Raw genomic sequence first — 25,011 nt, 5'->3', positions numbered from 1 at the left:
CTGGACCATATTACACCAGGAAACTGGACCATATTACACCAGGAAACTGGACCATATTACAGCAGGAAACTGGACCATATTACACCAGGAAACTGGACCATATTACACTAGGAAACTGGAGTACATTACACCAGGAAACTGGACCATATTACACCAGGAAACTGGACCATATTACACCAGGAAACTGGACCGTATTACACCAGGAAACTGGACCATATTACACCAGGAAACTGGACCATATTACACCAGGAAACTGGACCACATTACACCAGGAAACTGGACCACATTACACCAGGAAACTGGACCACATTACACCAGGAAACTGGACCATATTACACCAGGAAACTGGACCATATTACACCAGGAAACTGGACCATATTACACCAGGAAACTGGACCATATTACACCAGGAAACTGGACCGTATTACACCAGGAAACTGGACCATATTACACCAGGAAACTGGACCATATTACACCAGGAAACTGGACCGTATTACACCAGGAAACTGGACCATATTACACCAGGAAACTGGACCACATTACACCAGGAAACTGGACCATATTACACCAGGAAACTGGACCATATTACACCAGGAAACTGGACCATATTACACCAGGAAACTGGACCATGTTACACCAGGAAACTGGACCATATTACACCAGGAAACTGGACCACATTACACCAGGAAACTGGACCATATTACACCAGGAAACTGGACCATATTACACCAGGAAACTGGACCACATTACACCAGGAAACTGGACCATATTACACCAGGAAACTGGACCATATTACACCAGGAAACTGGACCACATTACACCAGGAAACTGGACCACATTACAGCAGGAAACTGGACCACATTACAGCAGGAAACTGGACCACAGACATTACACCAGGAAACTGGACCACATTACACCAGGAAACTGGACCATATTACAACAGGAAACTGGACCACATTACACCAGGAAACTGGACCATATTACACCAGGAAACTGGACCACATTACACCAGGAAACTGGACCACATTACAGCAGGAAACTGGACCACATTACAGCAGGAAACTGGACCACAGACATTACACCAGGAAACTGGACCACATTACACCAGGAAACTGGACCATATTACAACAGGAAACTGGACCACATTACACCAGGAAACTGGACCACATTACACCAGGAAACTGGACCACATTACACCAGGAAACTGGACCACATTACACCAGGAAACTGGACCACATTACACCAGGAAACTGGACCATATTACACCAGGAAACTGGACCACATTACACCAGGAAACTGGACCACATTACACCAGGTTCCCAAGAACCAGAACCAAGCAAGGTGAGGCAGCGTTCAGTTATTCTGCTCCTCACCGGTGGAACAAACTTCCTGTAGACCTGAGGTCTGCTCCAACTGTCAGCTCCTTAAAATCAGGATAAAAACATTACTGTTTAATTAAATACTTACCTGCTGTACTCTACTGCCCTTATTTTTAACAACTTGTGCTTTTTATTATTTTACCTCTTTTCTTATCATTTTATTTCATTTTATTTTTTATTTAAGCGTACTCTTAAATTAAATACTTTTTGAAAACCACGAATGACATGTGTGCCTGCTGGACTCTACTGCCCATTCTTTTCAGCAACTTGTGCTTTTTATTATTTTACCTCTTTTCTTATCATTTTATTTGTTATTTATTGTTTAATTATGTCCTGCCGCTTTTAATGTTGATGTAAAGCCCTTTGAATTACCTTGTGTTGAATTGTGTTTTACAAATAAACTTGCCTTGCCTTTTCACTGCAATCCATTCATTGTAGCGCACAAAGCTCTGACTAGAATGGCGCAGGAAGCAGACGCACGTTTGTCCCTATGTTGTTGCCGTAGCCTATGAAAATAAAAACGTTGAGGAATATGAATGATTGTTAACGTTGAACTGAAAAGTCTATTTTCGGGGAGTATAAAAGTGATGAAAATGATAAAAAAGAGCTACACGCACATTTGGTGTATTTTTCACTGTGGGATTTAACAATTTGTTTGGTTTTGTAAATCAGAAGTTTATTTTGAAAGTTCCACCCGGAAGCTTGTTTGTTTACACCTGGAAGACTGACGGGACCGGGACAGAGAGGAGAGTACAGTGACCTGTTGCTGTGAGCGACAAACAAAGATGGCGTCCAGCGGCGGGATCCGGATCCCGGGCCGGCTGCCGCTGCTGCTGACCCAGGAGGGCGTGCTGTTGCCGGGCTCCACGCTGCGCTTCAGCGTGCACTCCCCCCGGAACATGCAGCTGGTGGGCCAGCGGCTGCTGCGGGGAACCTCGCTGAAGAGCACCATCATCGGGCTGATCCCCGACACCAGAGACCCCCAGCACGACTCCGAGGACCTGCCCGCGCTGCACAAGTAAATCACAGAGCTGTCCGGCTGGAGAGTGGGGGGGGCTGTGTGGAGCTGTCACACCTAGGGCTACCACCTTTCAGAAATAGAAATAAGGGACGCCCCTATTTCAGCAGCGCAGGAGCCAAAAAAAAAAGCCCCAAAACTTCTAAACTGCATAAAAATGTGTTTATTTTATATGAAAAAAACAAAATGCTTTAATTTAAAGTTTAAAGTGCTTTAATAGCATTGAACTTGCATGACTGTACAGACAACCATACTAGTAAATGAAATATCCTCCTATGATATGTACAGTATGTCCACATCAGCCAAGATGTAGAATATAACCTACAGGTGAAGAATATGGTGTAAAAGTTAATTTATTTCAATAATTCAACTAGAATATGGTGTAAAAGTTAATTTATTTAAATAATTCAACCAGAATATCGTGTAAAAGTTAATTTATTTAAATAATTCAACCAGAATATCGTGTAAAAGTTAATTTATTTCAATAATTCAACTAGAATATGGTGTAAAAGTTAATTTATTTAAATAATTCAACCAGAATATCGTGTAAAAGTTAACTTATTTCAATAATTCAACTAGAATATGGTGTAAAAGTTAACTTATTTCAATAATTCAACTAGAATATGGTGTAAAAGTTAATTTATTTCAATAATTCAACTAGAATATGGTGTAAAAGTTAATTTATTTCAATAATTCAACTAGAATATGGTGTAAAAGTTAATTTATTTCAATAATTCAACTAGAATATGGTGTAAAAGTTCATTTATTTCAATAATTCAACTAGAATATGGTGTAAAAGTTAACTTATTTCAATAATTCTACTAGAATATGGTGTAAAAGTTCATTTATTTCAATAATTAAACTAGAATATGGTGTAAAAGTTCATTTATTTCAATAATTCAACTAGAATATGGTGTAAAAGTTAACTTATTTCAATAATTCTACTAGAATATGGTGTAAAGGTTAATTTATTTCAATAATTCAACTTAAAATGTGAAACTAATATATTACCTAGTCTTATTACATGCAAAGCAAGATATGTTAAACCTTTATTTGTTATAATTTTGATGATGAAATTGTTTATTGATTTCATAAAATAATCTCTAATTTATTTTTTATTTGGGGTTTTCATAAACTTTGAGCCATAATCACCAAAATCATAACAAATAAAGGCTTGAAATATCTCACTTTGAATGTAGTGGGAAATAATATATTTATTTCATCTTTAGTTCAATTTACTACGAATGACGTTTTTCAATATATTCAAATTTTCCAACCTTCACCTGTGAATGACATCAATAAATAAGAGCATAATATATGTCCGTAATTGGTTCAATACGGAACGCAACTTTTAATTCCCAATTCCCAGCTCCAACGTGGAGGTGAAGCCCGAGTCCTCCCCGCTGTCTGGCACACACATATATATAATACAATAATAATAATAATAATAAGAATAATAAAATAGAAAGATATTGGCCCAGAGCGCAGCAGGTCCTGTTGTCCCGCCACAAAGATTTTGCTGGTTTCCTGTGTTTTATTTTGTTCATTGTTGTTAAATGTAGTGTTGGTGTGTGTGTGTGACAGACGTGTGTATGGGGCGTTAATGAAAATATGGGACAAATCGCGTCCCGTATTAGTTCAATATGGGACGCAACATTTTTTTCTCAAATAAAGGACAATTCCGTATTTTACGGGACGGGTGGGGACCCTATGTACAAGGCAGCAGGCAGGATCCTTTCTTCCCAGGGTCGTTAACCCGGTGTTCTGCCAATCCTTGCTACCTGCCAAGAAATACTACTTTGTGGTTCTGCGCACAGTCGATTTTCAAAGTTTGATTGCCACGCCAATCATTTCTTGCACGATGTTAAATAGGGCTTGGTCGTCTTGACGTCATCACCTGGCGGAGCCGCCATGTTGGAAACTACCTGAGCAGCTCTTCGGACCACTGAGCACTGTGTACAGACGTGCTCCCTCTTCGTTTTGTCTTAGCCTACCGGTATTTGTAATCGTTACTTTCCGTTATTCTGTAAACCATGGTAACCCGTTGCTGTGTTGTAGCTGCAGCAGCTCCACACATAACAGACGTGGGGAAAAGATCAATAATGGTTTAACTTTTCACCGCTTTCCTGCTCGGAGGCAGAACCACGGAGACCAAGTATCTGAGATAACAAAGAGTCGTCGGCTCGGTGGGATCGCGGCTGTAACGACCAAACATAACCTTCCACAGTAAACCACAAACACTCACACAGACCGGGGTCGGATCATTCATACAGGTTTTATTCCCACTTCTCCAGCTAAACGCAGTTGCTGGCCAGCTCTCTGCGGTGCAATTAACCCCAATCTTCAGATAAAACTAGTTTGTTGAGGAAAAAATATTAACTCTATTTGTAGCTGCAGAGGAAAAAAATAATCCCACGAGGAAAACAAAAATATTTGCTCACGCCTCGGAGCCTCTTCAGCATAATATAGCAGTCAAAAAAGAAAAAAGTAAGAGTAATACAAAACATGTACTGTATGTTGTACTATTATACAAATTTATTGAAACACATGGCGAGTCAAACATTTACCAAAGCAGCTGCCAAACACTCCTAAACAAGGTAGCCGTTGACGTGGGTTGTGCAGAACTGCAGCAGTAAATCCTTACTAAAGAGTGGAGCTCCTCGTCGGAGCTTTCATAGAGATTTCATATGGATCCAAACCGTTAATAATCATTTTCTCCATATACCGGTTCCTGGCTTCCTTGTTTAAGGTATCCCGGTAAATTCCAGTTCCTTTCTGGCATTTTAACATCTTTTTTTGCATTCCGTCTGTTCATTTGGTGCTACTACACTGCTGTTTGTTTACACTCACGAGGCTGCCAACACGGCCACCGCGTCCCAGAATGCACCTTGGTGACCAATCCCTATTGATAATATGGGATGTTGAGTATTTGATCCTTCAAAATAAACTACCCATGACATGAATTGCATTACACTTTGTGAACATTATACATTAAAGAGAGAAAAAAAAAAACAATTATATCGCTTTATTTGATATTCATTCAGTCATTCGCCTTTATTTAACCAGGCAGGTCATTAAGAACATTCTTATTTACAATGACGGCCTGGCAAGAGACAAGGACCACTTGGGGGAAAGGAAATGGTTTAGGGAGTAAAACACAGTAAAATTGTAGCTCTGCAAAGGTGGTAAACCATTAGGGAGCATTTTTGGCAAAGCAGCAGAAAAAATAGCAGAACACCGGACCTCAGGATGATCACAGCATAACAGAGGAGATGAAATGCAGTTGTTCTTCAGAGAAACTACGGAAGAGTTAGGGACATGCAGGAGAAAAATAAAAAATAATATTTTAGATGAGGACGATTTTTAGTGGTCATAAAATCCCACGACACCTGCTAAAATATTCTCTTTTTACACCAGAGCTCATTTGTTGAAACATATATTTTTTTAATATGGGAATACTACAGAAGAGTATTAGGGCCAGGCAGGAGAAAAATAAAAATAATATTTTAGAGGAGGAAGATTTTTTTTTTTCGTTATGCACTTCGAGAAAAAAGTTGAAATGTCGAGATTAATGTTGATGTACAATTTCGAGCAAAAAAAAGTCGAAATGTCGAGAAAAAAGTCGAAATGTTGAGAAAAAAGTTGAAATGTCGAGAATAATGTTGAAGTACAATTTAGAGAAAAAGGTCGAAATGTATTTCAACTTTATTCTCGAAATTTCGACTTTATTCACGAAATTTTGACTTTATTCATGAAATTGTATTTCAACATTAATCTCAACATTTTGACTTTTTTCTCAAAATTTTGACTTTTCTCTCGAAGTGCACAATAAAAAAAAATCTTCGTCCTCTAAAATATTTTTTCTCCTGCCTGGCCCTGATACTCTTCCGTAGTGACACCGTGTTGTAAAAGACGGCAGGCAGGAATCCTTCCCAGCAGGCCTGGGATCCATTCAAATGTCAAGAATCGATTTGATTCCGATTCTTAAGATTCAGGGTTAGTGTTATTGAAAAATTTTTATTGAGCTGTTGCATGAATTATATGACTGTGTAATTATGCAGCATATTGATACTAGTGATATATTGAGATTCAACAGCCGACTGAATGTTTTTACAACTCTAAATGTGAAAAGGCTCTGTATTCACCCGGTTCGAATGCTATCAGTCCATTGAATGTGAATTTATCAGTGTAATCAGAGCGGTGAATATTATGAAAGTAAAATGTCGCTAGAAATGTATTCAAAACGCATTTTTATGCAGAAACTAACTCAAAATATTGATTAAAAAATAAGAAATGTCCGCCGTGTTTTTTTTTAAATTCAGTCTGCAAATGAAGACGTAAAGCATTCTTGGAAATTTTTAGTAGCTGGGTTAAAATGCATAGAGAAAGCCATTATCAACCCAAAGAATCATGATAAAAAATCTACCGGGTAGACAGTATCCCGTCTACTCACACCATTCAAAGCTCTGATTACACTGATAAATTCCCATTCAATGGACTGATTGCATTCGAACCGGGTGCACCCGTGTATTTTATACCACTGAAAACATATCATCAGTCACCAGAGATTCTTTGCCAGCTCTGTGTTGCTTTCTCCTCATGACACCATTACAAAATCCCAGTTTCCACTGAGCGGTTCGGTACGGTCCGGTCCAGTATTTGGTGTGTTTCCATTACTCCATTATTACCATTTTTGGGGCCCCGTTATTTGTCGGTCCATACAAAAATGATCACATTATATAATATTATTATATACCAATATTATAATATTAATATTGTATGATAATAAGGCCGCGTTCAGACTGCAGGCAAATCTGATATATATCTGATTCCTTCTCATATCCGATTTTCAGGGCTGACTGTCCACACTGTTTTTAGCAAGTGTCCAAATCGGATCTGGCTCTGTTCAGACTGGGCCACATTGACTGATCTGACGGGTTGCCGTAGCAACGACGCCGGAGCGGAGGCGTCACCCAGCGCGTGTATTGTGTGAAGTCATGTAATTGCGACATCAAAAAAAAAAAAACAATATGGAGCCAGCTCACATGCTGTTCCATACCTGTAAAGCTGGGCATACACTGTGCAATATTTTAAATCGTTTGACACTGCCCCATCTTACTCTAATCCTCCCGTCGCACCTCTGTTACTGGAACTCGAGGCTGGTTTTGGGGCAGGGGTGGGCTGTGTCCTGCCCACCCGATCAAAGGTAATGGGGATCCTTTATTTTTTTATAATTTTATTTTTTTATATATATATAAAAAAAATATATATATATATCTGTACCGTTTCTGATTGGGTCGGCACTGCGCATAATTTTTAGACATAACAATGAACGCATACCGCAAAAGTTGTGTCTCGGCGGAGGGACCCGACGTCCCAGCAAAATGAGAAACAGAGAAAAGTGTTCAGAACAAAACCACCAGCAAACTAACAAACCAACCAACAAAGCTCAGAGTTAACAAAACGAACCAGCAAGGAACAACAAATGAGCTGACGGGCTGCAGGTTCAGGCTCACAGCGCGACTGAAGGCGGATTTATGGTTCCGCGTTACACCAACGCAGACCTACGGCGTAGGGTACGCGGCGACCCGCACCGTACGTGGAAATGCGGTCTTTTTTCTGCTATTAAAACATGATTTGTAATGTGAATTTGCAACACTTAAACTACAAATAATAGTTTTTGACGTGACATCAGATATTGTACATGCTCTCTGTGAAAGGATGGCCCAATCCCAATCTCCACCCTCGCAGACTCGTAGATTTACGTGCGCGCTCCCGCACCTTGCGTAAGGGCTTAGGGCTGTCCCATTCCTCAAGTGGTCAAGTGCGCGAGGGCTCCCGGTAGCCATTTTGAGCCCTTACTGCCCCCTTCCCGTAAGTCAGCATCCCCGCACACTTTGGGAAAGGGAATTACCCACAGTTCATTGCGTTGTGACATAAAAGGAGGTTACCAGGGAGAATGTAAACAAAACAGGGGGCGGAGGAAAAGGAACCATGTGCGACTGCGAGACGAAAGAAGTTCACCTGTAAATATAAATACATAGCACTGGTGATTTAAATTCAGAAACTGTTGTCCCGTGATGATTTTTCAACGGCCCTATTATTTCCTTTACAAACAAGGAGCGACCAACAAACATATTATTTAACTATCGTTCTTTGGTTTAAATATATATAAAGTTTTTCATTCACTCATTCATTCATTCAATCGGAGGGAAGAAAACCAAAAAAAAGGACAAATGACATTTTGGACTTTCTTCAAGACTAAAGACAAAAAGAGAGGCTGAAGGAAGAGGGATGACCAGTTATCTAAGTTAATTGACATTTGTGGGAAGATGGAGGACAAAATGTAGTTTTCTTCATCATTTTTTCATTCATAATTTGAGGTTCAATTTCATTTGTTTTCATTTTATATTAGACCAATGTTTTTCAATCCTGGTCCTCGTGGGCCCCTGTCCTGCATGTTTTAGATGCTACCCTGCTTCAGCACACCGTGATAAAAGTACCTGTGTCATCAACAGAGTTGTGCAGACCTTGGTGACAAGCTAATGAGGACCTTTAATTAGAATCAGCTGTGTTGGTGCAGGGAAACATCTAAAACATGCAGGACAGGGCCCACGAGGACCAGGATTGAGAAGCACTGTATTAGACAAATCCTCAGTTGACCTGCTGGTGTTGAATAAACAAGACTTGCTTTTCTTTAATCTGAGTACAATGTTTGAATTAAGATTCCCTATGTTAACAGAAATGCATACATGTAAATACTAGCAAGATAGTTTTAGATCCAACACAAACAAGTCAGGCAGTTATTTGGTTATTCATTTATTTATGACCACAAAATTTAAACAATTTCAGCAAATTGAACAAAAACGTTGCAGTAGATAGTAATAATATAATCCATAATAAGAAATATTTAGCTCAGGTTACCATCAATTTATACGCTCTCTTACAAAAATGAAATGACATCATGCTGAAAAATGGAAAGTAATATTAGATGGTCATAACACAGCTGGAATATTTAACTCAGTTTACACGCGCTTACAAAAAAGAAATTACTCGGCGATTGAGCCTGGCATACTGGATGCGCTGGTATAGATTGAAAGAAAGACAATGTTAACAAGGAAATACATATTGTACTGTGCGCATGTTTAAATTGTGTTCTTTGTTGAATTTTATGCTCCTTTATATAGGCTACCACTTTGTTTTCAAACATCCGGATGATCATTCCTAAACTTATAATACCGGTACGTAACATTTTGATCTGACTAGGAATTTTGTAAATTGAAATTTTAAATAAAGTTTATTGAAAAAAAAACAAAAAAACAGACGTTTTTATCTGACTTGTTTCCGGTTTCTGCTAAGTGTGTCCCATTCCTATTTATACCATTTGGAGCCCTCGCACACTTGATCACGTGACGCTGACGTCACTGAAAGTCTGTGAGGGCTCAGGGCTTGAGGGTTTAGGGTGGAGTTTGGGATTGGGCCGATGAGTAGCTCCACAACTGGAAATGGGCGGGTGGTCATATCCGATCTGATCTGAGTGTTTGGAGCTGTTCAGACTGAGACGCATCTGCCCAAATGCGATATGGATCGGATATGAAACTACCTCCTGGAGGTGGTTTCCATCTGGTTTGCAAAAATCGGATCTCATGCGGTTTGGGACTGTTCAGAATTCAAAAGAGTCATCCAGTTTCAGTCTGGATGGGCTAAAAATCGGATATTTACCTGCAGTCTGAACGCGGCCTAATATTATACTTAATATTATACTTATGACATATACGTATCTGCGCAGTACTTAGCAACCAAACACTGCTGCATTGCATTGTGGGAAGTTTCATACTAATCCATACTAATACATTTCTCCAGAATGAGTATGGATAATGTTTCGGACGCACTAAAAAATCTCACATACTGTTTTTGCTACTCATTAGGGTGGAAGTGTGGAATTTGGGACGCAGCATAAGTTTGAAGGCTGCACAGAAACTACAGTTGAGAATTAAGTTCTGAGGGAAAACAGTTGTTGTGATTTGGGCCGTGCAAACGTACTAGTGTGTTCTGATGTTTAAAAATTTTAAAAACATGTTTTCATCCCACTCAAATCCATCATCCTAATTTGGGAAAACTTAATCAACTAATTCAAATAACCTTTTTTTAGCAGGTTAGATCCAATGATTCAATTTCAAGTGAGAACGTTACTCTTTGAAAAAGCTACAAAGTGATTAGTTGTAGAAACATGCAGAACCAGAAACACAAGCAGGCACAGACAGTGGACTTTACTCTGTCATCACTGGCTTTCTCTGTTGCTAACAAGCCCATGACATATGTGGACAGTTTGTCCTCACTGCCCATGACAACTGGAAAACACAAATGTTGCCAAAGAACAACTTAATCATTGACAAAGGCGCTCATTTAAAGGGGGCCTATTATGAAAAACAAGTTTTCTCTTGCTTTAACTTCAGAGAATAATGTTGAAATACAATTTCGAGAAAAAAGTCGAAATGTCGAGATTAATGTTAAAATACAATTTCAAGAATAAAGTCAAAATTTAGCCTTTTTTCACATTTCAACTTTATTCACGAAATTTTGCCTTTTTTCTCGACATTTTGACTTTTTTCTCAAAGTTGTACTTCAACATTAATCTCGACATTTTGACTTTTTCTCAACATTTCAACTTTTTTCTCAACATTTCAACTTTATTCACGAAATTCTGACTTTTTTCTCTCAGCATTTCGACTTTTTTCTCGAAGTGCATAATGAAAAAAAAATCTTCCTCTAAAATATTATTTTTATTTTTCTCCTGCCTGGCCCTAATACTCAAGACAATCTCATATTTAGGTAGTTTACCATTCTCCTTTTTCTGGCTACTTTACTTAGGGACCTATTCTGAAAAACAGTTTTTCTCTTGCTTTAACATATATAAAGTGGTCTCCCCTCAGCCTGCCAACTCAGAGAAGTTGGAAAGCAACCAAATTCTGCAGTGTCTGTCCAGCCGCCCGGATGATCGTCCAGTGTGATGTGGATCTACGAGCCAATAAGATTCTGCTCCCGTCGTTACGTAACCAAAATGCAATTTACATCGGTTGGCCTCCGATGCTTGAAACATTAAAGCTAGTAATGCAGCATAGATGTGAGGGGATAAAGAGCCATGAAGTGTGGGCGCTTCAATCAGGGATGCAGATAAAAACATTTGTCTTTTATTTACAGCCACAGCATCTTCAGGAGCCACATCAGATACAAACCCATTTATCTTGGCCAGACAGATTTGAAATTTTATAATTATTATTATTATTCATTAACAAGAAACTTTGGATTCTTACATTAAACCTTCTAAACTTTCTTTGGAAATTGGCTAATTGAATATGCTTTGTGATTAGCTACTGTATTGCTGTTCCACTTGAAGTGTCAGGCTTTCTCCCCAACTATGATCTTTTCATTTCTCTGACCCAATATTATCAGTGTGACTCTGAAAACAGACAATTAGGGCTGCAGCTATCGAATATTTTAGTAATCGAGTATTCTACTGAAAATTCCATCGATTAATCGAGTAATCGGATAAAACATATTTTTTGTTTAGTTAAACAGCAATTATAAATATACATAAGATGTTAGAAGTTAATTGACATTACTAAAACTAAATTATATAATCCAGTAGGTTCATGGTTGTGCATTTAAAAACCCTGAACTTACACCAGTCGACCAAATTCACTGCCTTCACTCAAAAAACTAAAGATCTTACCAAGAAATGTTCTTATTTCTAACCTAAAAATGCCATTACACCTGATAACACACATCACTTAAAAGGTTAGGTGTTTTTCCCACGTGTTTCAATTGAACGTTCATTTGTCTCAAGCAAATTTTAAATTCTAGTTAAGTTTTAAGTTAAAGTATAAGATATTTGAGTTTTGGCAGTGTTCAAAATAAAATTATGAGACCTGCTGTTAGGCACCAGTGCTGCTTGTTGCCTTTATTTGTACATAATAAATTGAATGCAGCCATTTAATCAGTAGTACTAATTATGTTTGTAATGCAATTGTTTAGAGGAAGGTAGTGTTCATTAGAGGTAGATTATTGCTTTCAAAAGACATGTTTGGTTATGAAAATTTGTTTATTTAAACCGAGCTTTCCCATTTTAGGCATAATTATGTAACTGGGTGGATACTTTTTTTTTCTTTGGTAGTATCCAAAAAGTTCCAAACAGGCTGAAACAGTTACACAAGACGGAACATGTTTTCTTCATTTTCTTAGTTATACATTCAAGTAGGACAAATTAACTAAAACTCTTCATAATAGTTTTTTTTCTTTTTTGCTGCATGATCCACAAGAGAAAACATTTTTTTCATCGATGATAAAACCACAAGAAGTCTCATATTGCATAATTTACTCAAATATTTTTTCAAACTTTTTTAAGGCACAGAGATTCAGATGGAAAAAGGAAGACAAAAGACTTGGAATATGAGCCAGTTTGTAAAACTGAAAACCCTAAAGCCTTTTCACACCAGTCAGAAAATCTGTTAATGCCCACTTAAACCAAACTTAGTCCTGCATCAAAAGCCTCAGCAGTAGTTGTGGGTCTTAAGCCTGATTTAAGGTTCTGCGTTAAACCAACGCCATGCCTACGCCGTTGCCGTTGCCGTGACGCCGTTGCCGTGACGCCGTTGCCGTGACGCCGTTGCCGTGACGCCGTTGCCGTGACGCCGTTGCCGTGACGCCGTTGCCGTGACGCCGTTGCCGTGACGCCGTTGCCGTGACGCCGTTGCCGTGACGCCGTTGCCGTGACGCCGTTGCCGTGACGCCGTTGTGAACCTTCAGACTTCTCCGTCACTCCATTTCACCGTGGCGCAATCCCCCCCAGAACACTAGTTGATACTTTGTTTAGCTTCAAAGAGATAAGGACAACTATTGTGCAAGAAACCAAAACCAGCCAAAAAATTAAAATCACACACACACCCACGAAGAAAAGAGCGATGAAAGTTCACGACTGCTTCACCAACCGGAACCGGAAATGCGTTGCTACCAATCAAACCAATCACAGCCCTCTCGGTCTGCGTCGCCTCGACGCGTAGTTACCGTATTTTCCGCATTATAAGGCGCACCTAAAGCCTTTAATTTTCTCAAAAACCAGCAGTGCGCCTTATAATGTAGTGCGCCTTACGGTAATTTCTGTTACTGTAGTCAGGGGGATTGTGGGTAATGTAGTTGGTGAAGCCGAAGTAACGGCGCTAAAAATGTCAGGAATCTTCACAGACGTTCAAGACAACAGCAGCGACGCTGACTCGCATAATGGAGACTTTGACAAGAGGGAGCAAAGCTGGTTTTTATTTTGTTAATAAAGTTTGACATACGGTACTTTTCTTCTTGTTTTTTTTTGCATTTGCTGTAGGATTTTGTAGAATTTCCTGTAGCGCAGCTCCATCAGGTAGATGCTAAATCGACCCCAGCCACTTTGGTACAGTATTTTACCAGATATTTAGTGCGCCTTATAATGTGCACTAATAATTTCCAGTGCGGAAAATACGGTACATTTTTTGGGAGGTGCAGGTCAGGCTACGGCGTAGCTGCAGAGAGACTCCTGCGTAGCCGCGTACCCTACGGAGTAGGTTTAACGCAGAACCAGAATTCAGCCTTTATATTGACTTGCCTCAAATCAACGCCCAGGTTCATTTTAAAGAGTGTTGGGGCTGCAAGAGTTCATTCAGTCCTGCTGTGTTGGGATGACACATGCCAATCATTGATGAAACACTCTCCTGGTCTTCACATATCGAGGAAATTGTATCCAAAATGAGTAGTAATATTTCACTGATTAGAAGAGGAGCTCACCGGTTGCAGGGCCGGTTTTTGCTATGGGCAATATGGGCGACTGCCCAGGGCGCAATCTGGGTGGGGGTGCACGAGCGCTCTCAAAAAAACAAAACAGTTCCATCTCAAACCTATTCAATGGGCTGTTATTGTCACATCAACATGCTGCTGAGAGGTGTGTGTGTGTGTGTGTGTGTGTGTGTGTGTGTGTGTGTGTGTGTGTGTGTGTGTGTGTGTGTGTGTGTGTGTGTGTGTGTGTGTGTGTGTGTGTGTGTGTGTGTGTGTGTGTGTGTGTGTGTGTGTGTGTGTGTGTGTGTGTGTGTGTGTGTGTGTGTGTGTGCGCGCGCTGCTTAGAGTGATTGTGATGGAACATCAACTTCCAACAGGTTTAATGAACCTCTGTCATGGTCTGAGGGGTCTGTATCGCCTTCACTGGCACTATGTAACTTTGAGGAGCATGGTAGGAACCCTGCCACACTAAAAAAACTACACATTTTTACGGCTTTGACTGCTTTACGGCATATGTCACTTCCCCCTCCTTCCCGATTCGTAGTGGAGACCAAAGCTGGGCGGGGCGTGGAGCGCAGAGCTCAGCAGAAGCTGGTATCATGGCCCAAGCAGCAGAAAAACCCAAGAAAATAAAAGTTTTATCGGAGGAGGCGAAAAAAGAAAGCGGGAGAGTAACAAGCTAAATGCCCGGACAAGAATGAACATTGGCCCGGCGTTCACTCGCTGGCGTGAGCTGAAAGACGAGGAGGGATGTCCGACAAGAGAGAAAGAATTGTTATGATACAAATGTAAATGTAGAGTTCTATGATCAATAAGAATCACAATTAGGATGTTTTCACATACAGGGGATTCGTCTTGGGTTCTAGTATTTTTCCTGAGAACTGTAAAATTGTGCAGGGCTGATCTGCAAAATATAAGGAATGGGCATTCAGTTATTCACAGGTTATAAAGTATTTTTTATTTTGTCAGTAAGTATGTTGGACTAGCGTATGAGTTTGTAGTTTGGGGAGAATTATCTGGCTGAAACAGGACAGGGGGGCGGGGGTGACTTCACTAATAAAACCAAGTTGAACTTAGTGATTTTCAACATCGTCATATTATATTGTTTATCCATAAATAGATCCATTACCTCTTCACTATCCATCCTGCAAACGACCGCTGAAAACAGAAAAGTAGTTTTGAAAGTCTGTCCCGTCTTATTTCATTCACTATCAAAACAAATGCAGCGACGGGGACAGGAGTTTTCCAGCAGTACGCGCTGGTGCTCATGGGAAATGTAGTTCTTTCTGGTAAAGCACTACCGCTTTTGTCCAAAGGAGCCGACAAACTCAACAAAAGCTGAAAGTCACATTGCGCTGCTTTAATGCTCTGTCGAGTTGCTTATTAAAACCAAGTTAACTGAAGACAAAGGTCTCGTTATCACTTGACACCCATAAATTGACCGATTAGGTCCGATGTAGCTCCATCAAAGTCCATGACTCTGCTTGAGCTGCTTACTTTCATCCATGAGAAAGAGCTCGCAGAAATCTACCCCAGTCTGTGGACTGCACTCAGAATTGGTCTGTCCTTCCAGTGACAGCAGCGGAAGCAGAAAGGAGTTTTTCCAAGCTGAAGCTTATTAGCACTATTATTACTACTATTATTAAAACATACTCTATGTCCCAGCAGCGTCTCTCTGGAATTGCCATCATCACCATCAATCATACGGTTGGACAACAGATTTATTATGATGATGTAATTGATTTGCTGCAAAGAAGGCTAGAAAAGTCAAGTTGCAATTTACCACTTTACACCTGTTGTGAAAGGGTGAAAGAGCCAGGTTAAAAAATCCGCTACAGTCTGAGCACTCAATTCAGATTATGTGAATAAGCCTAATTGTATTTTTTTTGACTGCCTCAATAGTCAAATTGGTATTACAATCTTTAGTTCTACCCAGTCTTGATTACTGCCCAACAATATGGTCCAGTGCTACAAGGCAGGATTTAGACAAACTCCAGCTCACACAGAGCAGGGCGGCGCCTCGCTCTGTGCTGCTCTGCTAGCAGGAGTGTTGAGTGGATGCATGCCGCATTGACTACGTTTACACGCAGTCAAAATTGGGGTTAAGGTCAATATTCTGGTTACTGAAACTGGTTACTAATTATAGGCCAATTTCTAACCTTCCATTTGTATCTAAAATTCTGGAAAAAGGCAGTTTCAAGCCAGTTATGTGACTATTTGTATAGAAATTATCTGTTTGAAGTCTTTCAGTCAGGGTTCAGAATGCATCATAACACAGAGACAGCACTGGTTCGAGTCACGAATGACCTTCTTATGGCCTCAGATAAGAGATTAGTGTCCATATTGGTTCTACTGGACCTCAGTGCTGCTTTTGACACTGTTGATCATGGCATTTTACTGCACAGGTTAGAGCATGTTGTTGGGATTAAAGGGACAGCTCTACATTGGTTTAAATCATATCTATCTGACAGGTTCCAGTTTGTTCATGTACATGAGGTTTCTTCAGAACAGTCAAGGGTCTGTTATGGTGTTCCGCAGGGTTCAGTGCTAGGGCCAATCTTGTTTAGTTTATACATGCAGCCGTTGGGAAGTATAATCCAGAATCACGGCATACACTTTCATTGCTATGCTGATGATACGCAGCTCTATTTGTCTATGAAGCCGGATGAGACAGAACCGTTGGTTAAACTTCAGGCATGTCTTAGGGACATCAAGGACTGGATGTCCAGAAATTTCTTGCTTCTAAATTCAGATAAAACAGAGGTTATCATTCTTGGTCCAGAGCATCTTAGGAAGGGACTAGATGGTGTTGCGATGGCTTCCAGTGCGACTGTGAGAAACCTTGGTGTTGTTTTCGACCAGGATTTGTCGTTTAAACCATATGTTAATCAGGTTTGTAAAATAGCGTTTTTCCATCTCCGTAATATTGCAAAAATTAGGAAAATCCTCTCGCAGAGTGATGCAGAAAAACTAGTTCATGCGTTTGTATCTTCTAGACTGGATTACTGTAATGTGTTGTTAGCAGGATGTCCAAGTAATTTGCTGAATAGGCTCCAGCTGATCCAGAATGCAGCAGCACGAGTGCTGACAGGAATCAGCAGGAGAGACCACGTCTCTCCAGTGTTAGCGTCGCTCCATTGGCTACCTGTAAAATTCAGAATTCAATTTAAAATTTTATTACTTGCATATAAAGCCCAAAACGGCTTAGCTCCGCAGTATTTACAAGATTTGATAGTGCCTTATGTTCCTGGCCGAGCTCTCCGCTCCCAGGGTGCAGGTTTACTCGTAGTTCCTAGAGTATCTAAATGTAGATTTGGAGGGCGGGCGTTCTGCTATCAGGCACCATTACTTTGGAACCAACTTCCAATCTGGGTTAAGGAGGCTGACACCACCTCCACCTTTAAAACTAAACTTAAAACCTTTCTGTTTAGTAAAGCCTATAGTTAGTGTTTAGTAAACCTATATCTGGTGTTGGTAAATCTCTAGGTAGTGTAAACTCTAGTGTGTTAGAGTCAGTAGTCATAGTTGCAGCTCCAGTCTGGCCTTCGGCAGGAGGGTCCCCCCTTATGAGCCTGGTCCTGCTCAAGGTTTCTTCCCTCCTAAAGGGGAGTTTTTCCTTGCCACTGTTTGGCTTAAGGCTTTTCTCCCACTATGGGAGTTTTTACCTGCCATTGTTAGGGCCCGAGCACTGAAAGTGCGAGGACCCTATTGTATCTGTGATGTTTATTTTTATTAGGGCCCGAGCACCTTCAGTGCGAAGGCCCTATTGTATTTGCAGGAATTTTTAGGGCCCGAGCACCTTCAGTGCGAAGGCCCTATTGTATTTGCAGGAATTTTTATTATTTATTTATTAGGGCCCGAGCACCTTCAGTGCGAAGGCCCTATTGTATTTGCAGGAATTTTTATTAGGGCCCGAGCACCTTCAGTGCGAAGGCCCTATTGTATCTGTAGGAATTTTTATTATTAGGGCCCGAGCACCTTCAGTGCGAAGGCCCTATTGTATCTGTAGGAATTTTTTTTCTTTCTTTCTTTCTTTCTTTTTTCTTCTGACGAAAGGAGGGCCTTTTTGCCCCCCTAAACGTGCCCAAAAAGTCACCAAATTTTGCATGCAAGTCAGGCCTGGCGAAAAATTTGATATTTAATGGTTTACATTAATAGGCGTGTCAAAATGGCTCAACAGCGCCCCCTTGAAAACTTTGTGCCTCAAGCCCCACGAGGAAGTCGGCCATTTTGAATTAGTCGTGTCATTTTGGCGAAATTTATGCCATTCCTTCGAAAGTTAATTCAGCCCGAACCGTAACGTGCTCCCAAGTGTGTTATACATCAAAATGTGCGTCTCCATCCTGCGACAACACGCATTACTTTTCTCTTTCAAAAGCGTTACCGTGGCGGCGCTAGACGCCAAAAAGCGCGCCCACCCTTCATCTGATTGGTTCGACAGAAAAAACTTTGTGCCTCAAGCCCCATAATACGGTTTGACGTACATGAACGAAAATTGGTACACACCTGTATCATGTCGCAACTAAAAGAAAAGTCTCTTGGCGACATGGCCGAAACCGAACAGGAAGTCGGCCATTTTGAACATTCTGAATTAATTGCGTAATTTTGGAGCAATATATGCCATTCCTTCGAGAGTTAATTCAGCCCGAACCGTATCGTGAACCCAGGTGTGTTATACATCAAAATGTGCGTCTCCATCCTGCGACTACACGCATTACTTTTCTCTTTCAAAAGGGTTACCGTGGCGACGCTAGACGCCAACAAGCGCACCCCCCCTTCATCTGATTGGTCCATATTTGATAGTTCCCCAAAAGGCACCAAATTTGGCATGCAAGCCAGGCCTGGCGATAAATTTGATATTTCATGGTTTGCATTAATGGGCGTGGCAAAATGGCTCAACAGCGCCCCCCGGAAAACTTTGTGCCTCAAGCCCCACAATACGGTTTGACGTACATGCACGAAAATCGGTACACACCTGTATCATGTCGCAACTTAAAGAAAAGTCTCTTGGTGCCATGGCGGAAACCGAACAGGATGTCGGCCATTTTGAATTAATTGTGTACTTTTCGCGCAATTTATGCCATTCCTTCGGCAATTAATACCGCCCAAACCGTAACGTGCACCCAGGTGTGTTATACATCAAAATTTGCGTCTCCACCCTGCGACTACACGCATTACTTTTCTCTTTCAAAAGTGTTACCGTGGCGACGCTAGACGCCAAAAAGCGCGCCCCCCTTTCATCTGATTGGTCCATATTTGATAGTTCTCCAAAAGTCATCAAATTTTGCATGCAAGCCAGGCCTGGTGCTAAATTTGATATTTAATGGTTTGCATTAATGGGCGTGGCCTAACGGCTCAACAGCGCCCCCTAGAATACTTTTCTCTGCCATAACTTTTGGATGGTTTGACATAGAGTCGTGGGTGGTGTCATTTCTGATATGATTATGGGGGACGGTGGCCGTGAGTGTGAGGGCCCGTTCATCGCTGCTTGCAGCTTTAATTAGGGCCCGAGCACTTGCAGTGCGAAGGCCCTATTGTATTTGCAGGAATTATTAGGGCCCGAGCACCTTCAGTGCGAAGGCCCTATTGTATCTGTAGGAATTTTTTTTTTGCCCCCCTAAACATGCCCAAAAAGTCACCAAATTTTGCATGCAAGTCAGGCCTGGCGAAAAATTTTATATTTAATGGTTTACATTAATGGGCGTGGCAAAATGGCTCAACAGCGCCCCCCGGAAAACTTTGTGCCTCAAGCCCCACAATACGGTTTGACGTACATGCACGAAAATTGCTACACATCTGTATCAGAACACAACTTAAAGAAAAGTATCTTGGCGACATGGCCGAAACCGAACAGGAAGTCGGCCATTTTGAATTAATCGTGTCACTTTGGCGCAATTTATGCCATTCCTTCGGCAGTTAATACCGCCCGAACCGTAACGTGCCCCCAAGTGTGTTATACATCAAAATGTGCGTCTCCATCCTGCGACACCACGCATTACTTTTCTCTTTCAAAAGCTTTACCGTGGCGACGCTAGACGCCAAAAAGCGCGCCCACCCTTCATCTGGTTGGTTCAGACAGAAAAAACGTTGCGCCTCAAGCCCCAGAATACGGTTTGACGTACATGAACGGAAATCGGTACACACCTGTATCATGTCGCAACTTCAAGAAAAGTCTCTTGGTGCCATGGCCGAAACCAAACAGGAAGTCGGCCATTTTGAACATTCTGAATTAATCGCGTAATTTTGGAGCAATATATGCCATTCCTTCGAGAATTAATACGGCCCGAACCGTAACGTGCACCCAGGTGTGTTATACATCAAAATGTGCGTCTCCACCCTGCAACTACACGCATTACTTTTCTCTTTCAAAAGTGTTACCGTGGCGACGCTAGACGCCAAAAAGCGCGCCCCCCCTTCATCTGATTGGTCCATATTTGATAGTTCCTCAAAAGGCACCGAATTTGGCATGCAAGCCAGGCCTGGCGATACATTTGATATTTCATGGTTTGTATTAATGGGCGTGGCAAAATGGCTCAACAGCGCCCCCCGGAAAACGTTGTGCCTTAAGCCCCACAATACGGTTTGGAGTACATGCACGAAAATCGGTACACACCTGTATCATGTCGCAACTTAAAGAAAAGTCTCTTGGTGCCATGGCGGAAACCGAACAGGATGTCGGCCATTTTGAATTAATTGTGTACTTTTCGCGCAATTTATGCCATTCCTTCGGCAATTAATACCGCCCAAACCGTAACGTGCACCCAGGTGTGTTATACATCAAAATGTGCGTCTCCACCCTGCGACTACACGCATTACTTTTCTCTTTCAAAAGTGTTACCGTGGCGACGCTAGACGCCAAAAAGCGCGCCCCCCTTTCATCTGATTGGTCCATATTTGATAGTTCTCCAAAAGTCATCAAATTTTGCATGCAAGCCAGGCCTGGTGCTAAATTTGATATTTAATGGTTTGCATTCATGGGCGTGGCCTAACGGCTCAACAGCGCCCCCTAGAATACTTTTCTCTGCCATAACTTTTGGATGGTTTGACATAGAGAGTCGTGGGTGGTGTCATTTCTGATATGATTATGGGGGACGGTGGCCGTGAGTGTGAGGGCCCGTTCATCGCTGCTTGCAGCTTTAATTAGGGCCCGAGCACTTGCAGTGCGAAGGCCCTATTGTATTTGCAGGAATTATTAGGGCCCGAGCACCTTCAGTGCGAAGGCCCTATTGTATCTGTAGGAATTTTTTTTTTTGCCCCCCTAAACATGCCCAAAAAGTCACCAAATTTTGCATGCAAGTCAGGCCTGGCGAAAAATTTTATATTTAATGGTTTACATTAATGGGCGTGGCAAAATGGCTCAACAGCGCCCCCCGGAAAACTTTGTGCCTCAAGCCCCACAATACGCTTTGACGTACATGCACGAAAATTGCTACACATCTGTATCAGAACACAACTTAAAGAAAAGTATCTTGGCGACATGGCCGAAACCGAACAGGAAGTCGGCCATTTTGAATTAATCGTGTCACTTTGGCGCAATTTATGCCATTCCTTCGGCAGTTAATACCGCCCGAACCGTAACGTGCCCCCAAGTGTGTTATACATCAAAATGTGCGTCTCCATCCTGCGACACCACGCATTACTTTTCTCTTTCAAAAGCTTTACCGTGGCGACGCTAGACGCCAAAAAGCGCGCCCACCCTTCATCTGGTTGGTTCAGACAGAAAAAACTTTGCGCCTCAAGCCCCAGAATACGGTTTGACGTACATGAACGGAAATCGGTACACACCTGTATCATGTCGCAACTTCAAGAAAAGTCTCTTGGTGCCATGGCCGAAACCAAACAGGAAGTCGGCCATTTTGAACATTCTGAATTAATCGCGTAATTTTGGAGCAATATGAGCCATTCCTTCGAGAATTAATACGGCCCGAACTGTAACGTGCACCCCGGTTTGTTATACATCAAAATGTGCGTTTCTATCCTGCGACCACGCGCATTACTTTTCTCTTTCAAAAGTGTTACTGTGGCGACGCTAGACGCCAAAAAGCGCGCCCCCCTTCATCTGATTGGTCCATATTTGATAGTTCCCCAAAAGTCACCAAATTTTGCACACAAGCCAGACCTGGCGAAAAATGTGATATTTAATGGTTTGCATTATTGGGCGTGGCAAAATGGCTCAACAGCGCCCCCTTGAAAACTTTGTGCCTCAAGCCCCACGATACGGTTTGACGTACATGCATGGAAATCGGTACACACCTGTATCATGGCCCAACTTAAAGAAAAGTCTCTTGGTGTCATGCCCGAAACCGAACAGGATGTCGGCCATTTTGAATTAGTCGTGTAATTTTGGCGAAATTTATGCCATTCCTTCGGCAGTTAATACGGCCCGAACCGTAACGTGCACCCAGGTGTGTTATACATCAAAATGTGCGTCTCCATCCTCCGACACCACGCATTACTTTTCTCTTTCAAAAGCGTTACCGTGGCGATGCTAGACGCCAAAAAGCGCACCCACCCTTCATCTGATTGGTTCAGACAGAAAAAACTTTGCGCCCCATAATACGGTTTGACGTACATGAACGAAAATCGGTACACACCTGTATCATGTCGCAACTTAAAGAAATGTCTCTTGGCGCCATGGCCGAAACCGAACAGGAAGTCGGCCATTTTGAACATTCTGAATTAATCGCGTAATTTTGGAGCAATATATGCCATTCCTTCGAGAATTAATACGGCCCGAACCGTATCGTGAACCCAGATGTGTTATACATCAAAATGTGCATCTCCATCCTGCGACTACGCGCATTACTTTTCTCTTTCGAAAGTGTTACCGTGGCGACGCTAGATGCCATAAGGCGCGCCCCCCTTCATCTGATTGGTCCATATTTGATAGTTACCCAAAAGTTACCAGGCCTGGCGATAAATTTGATATTTCATGGTTTGTATTAATGGGCGTGGCAGAATGGCTCAACAGCGCCCCCCGGAAAACTTTGTGCCTCGAGCCCCACATTACGGTTTGACGTACATGCACGAAAATCGGTACACACCTGTATCATGTCGCAACTTAAGGAAAAGTCTCTTGGCACCATGGCCGAAACCGAACAGGAAGTCAGCCATTTTGTATTAATTGTGTAATTTTGGCGCAATTTATGCCATTCCTTCGGCCGTTAATACGGCCCGAACCGTAACGTGCACCCAGGTGTGTTATACCTCAAAATGTGCGTATCCATCTTGCGACTATGCGCATTACTTTTCTCAGTCAAAAGTGTTACCGTGGCGACGCTAGACGCCAAAAAGCGCGCCTCCCCTTCATCTGATTGGTCCATATTTGATAGTTCTCCAAAAGTCACCAAATTTTGCATGCAAGCCAGGCCTGGCGATAAATTTGATATTTCATGGTTTGCATTAATGGGCGTTGCCTAACGGCTCAACAGCGCCCCCTAGAATACTTTTCTCTGCCATAACTTTTGAATGGTTTGACATAAAGAGTCGTGGGTGGTGTCATGGGACTCAATTGAGTCCTTGACCATAATTGGTGAAAATTAGCCCCGCCCCTTCTTGTCCCTATTTCCTGCTATAACATTTGAATGTTTTGCCATAGAGAGTCGTGGGTGGTGTCATGGGACTCTGTAATGAGTCCTTGACCTTCATTGGCCTTAATTAGCCCCGCCCCTTCTTGTGATTGGTTGTCCATTTTTTCTGCTATAACTTTTGAATGCTTTGACATAGGAAGTCGTGGGTGGTGTCGTTTCTTGCTTCTGGGGGGCGGTGGCCGTGAGTGCGAGGGCCCGATCAACGCTGCTTGCAGCTTTAATTATGGGCATGCCAAGTAATGGCATGACCATATTGCAATCGTCCAGAATGGCCCAAAGTGCAATGTTGCTAACAAGCTAAAGTCGCAAAAGTCCCACGTCACACCAGCGGGTGTACAGCATGACCCCGCTCGGATGTGGAAAAAAAAAATCCCCAAAAAATAAAACACGCCCGAAAAAATGAGGAAAAACATGAAAATGAAGGCGATATATTAGTATCTAGAAAAGGTTTCCCTTTTCTTATTATGGGCATGCCAAGTAGTGGCATGACCATATTGCAATCGTCCAGAATGGCCCAAAAAGCAATGTTGCTAGCGTTTTGCTAACATGCTAAAGTCGCAAAGGTCCCACTGCGCACCAGCGGGTGTAAAGCATGACCCCGCTCTGTTGTGGAAAAAAAAAATCCCCAAAAAATGAAACACGGCCGAGAAAACCTGAAAAATGAAGGCGTTAAATTAGTATCTAGAAAGGTTTCCCTTTTCTTATTATTATTTTTATTATTATTATTCTTATTCCGCACTTTTTTTCGTCCGTTAATGCGGCCCGAACCGCAACGTGCACCCATGCATGGCATACATCGTTGGATGCGTCTCCATCTTGCCTCGATGGGCATTACTTTTCTCCATAATAGGGGTTACCGTGGCAACGCTAGTTGCCAAAAAGCAAAAAAAAAGGCGAAAATTCCCGCGCTTATTGCTCGGCCAAACTTTATCGTAGAGACATCGTTCAAACTTTGAAACACTCGGCCCGATAGTCTTTAAAGGACCATACAACTTCATCATGCTAGTTATTACGGTTTTTGCGATATTTAACTTTCAATTTAAAAAAAAAATCACTTTTATTTTGGACGCTTGTTGCTAGGCAACGGTTTATCGTACAGACATCATTACACCATTGACCAACCCGGGACGCTTTGTACTGCAACATATTTTAGTCTCGTCATGCTTGCTATTACGGTTTTTGAGATATTCCACATTGTTCATTTTGATGCTAACGGAACTTC

The 25,011-nt window shown here is 41.7% G+C and overlaps 1 protein-coding gene across 1 annotated transcript in view; it reads left to right on the top strand.

Moving 5' to 3' along the window:
* The first annotated feature begins 2,102 nt into the window (after positions 1-2,102).
* The window catches only part of lonp2 (lon peptidase 2, peroxisomal), a 176,563-nt gene continuing 153,654 nt past the window's right edge, over positions 2,103-25,011 (top strand). Inside the window, exon 1 of the mRNA XM_061722335.1 lies at positions 2,103-2,397. Within this exon, the coding sequence (XP_061578319.1) occupies positions 2,165-2,397 (233 nt within the window). The 5' untranslated portion in view covers positions 2,103-2,164. The remainder of the gene's footprint in view (positions 2,398-25,011) is intronic.

Source organism: Cololabis saira, chromosome 5 (assembly GCF_033807715.1).
Source record: "Cololabis saira isolate AMF1-May2022 chromosome 5, fColSai1.1, whole genome shotgun sequence".
Classification (NCBI taxonomy): Eukaryota; Metazoa; Chordata; class Actinopteri; order Beloniformes; family Belonidae; genus Cololabis; species Cololabis saira.
This window is presented reverse-complemented; position numbering and strand designations above follow the sequence as displayed.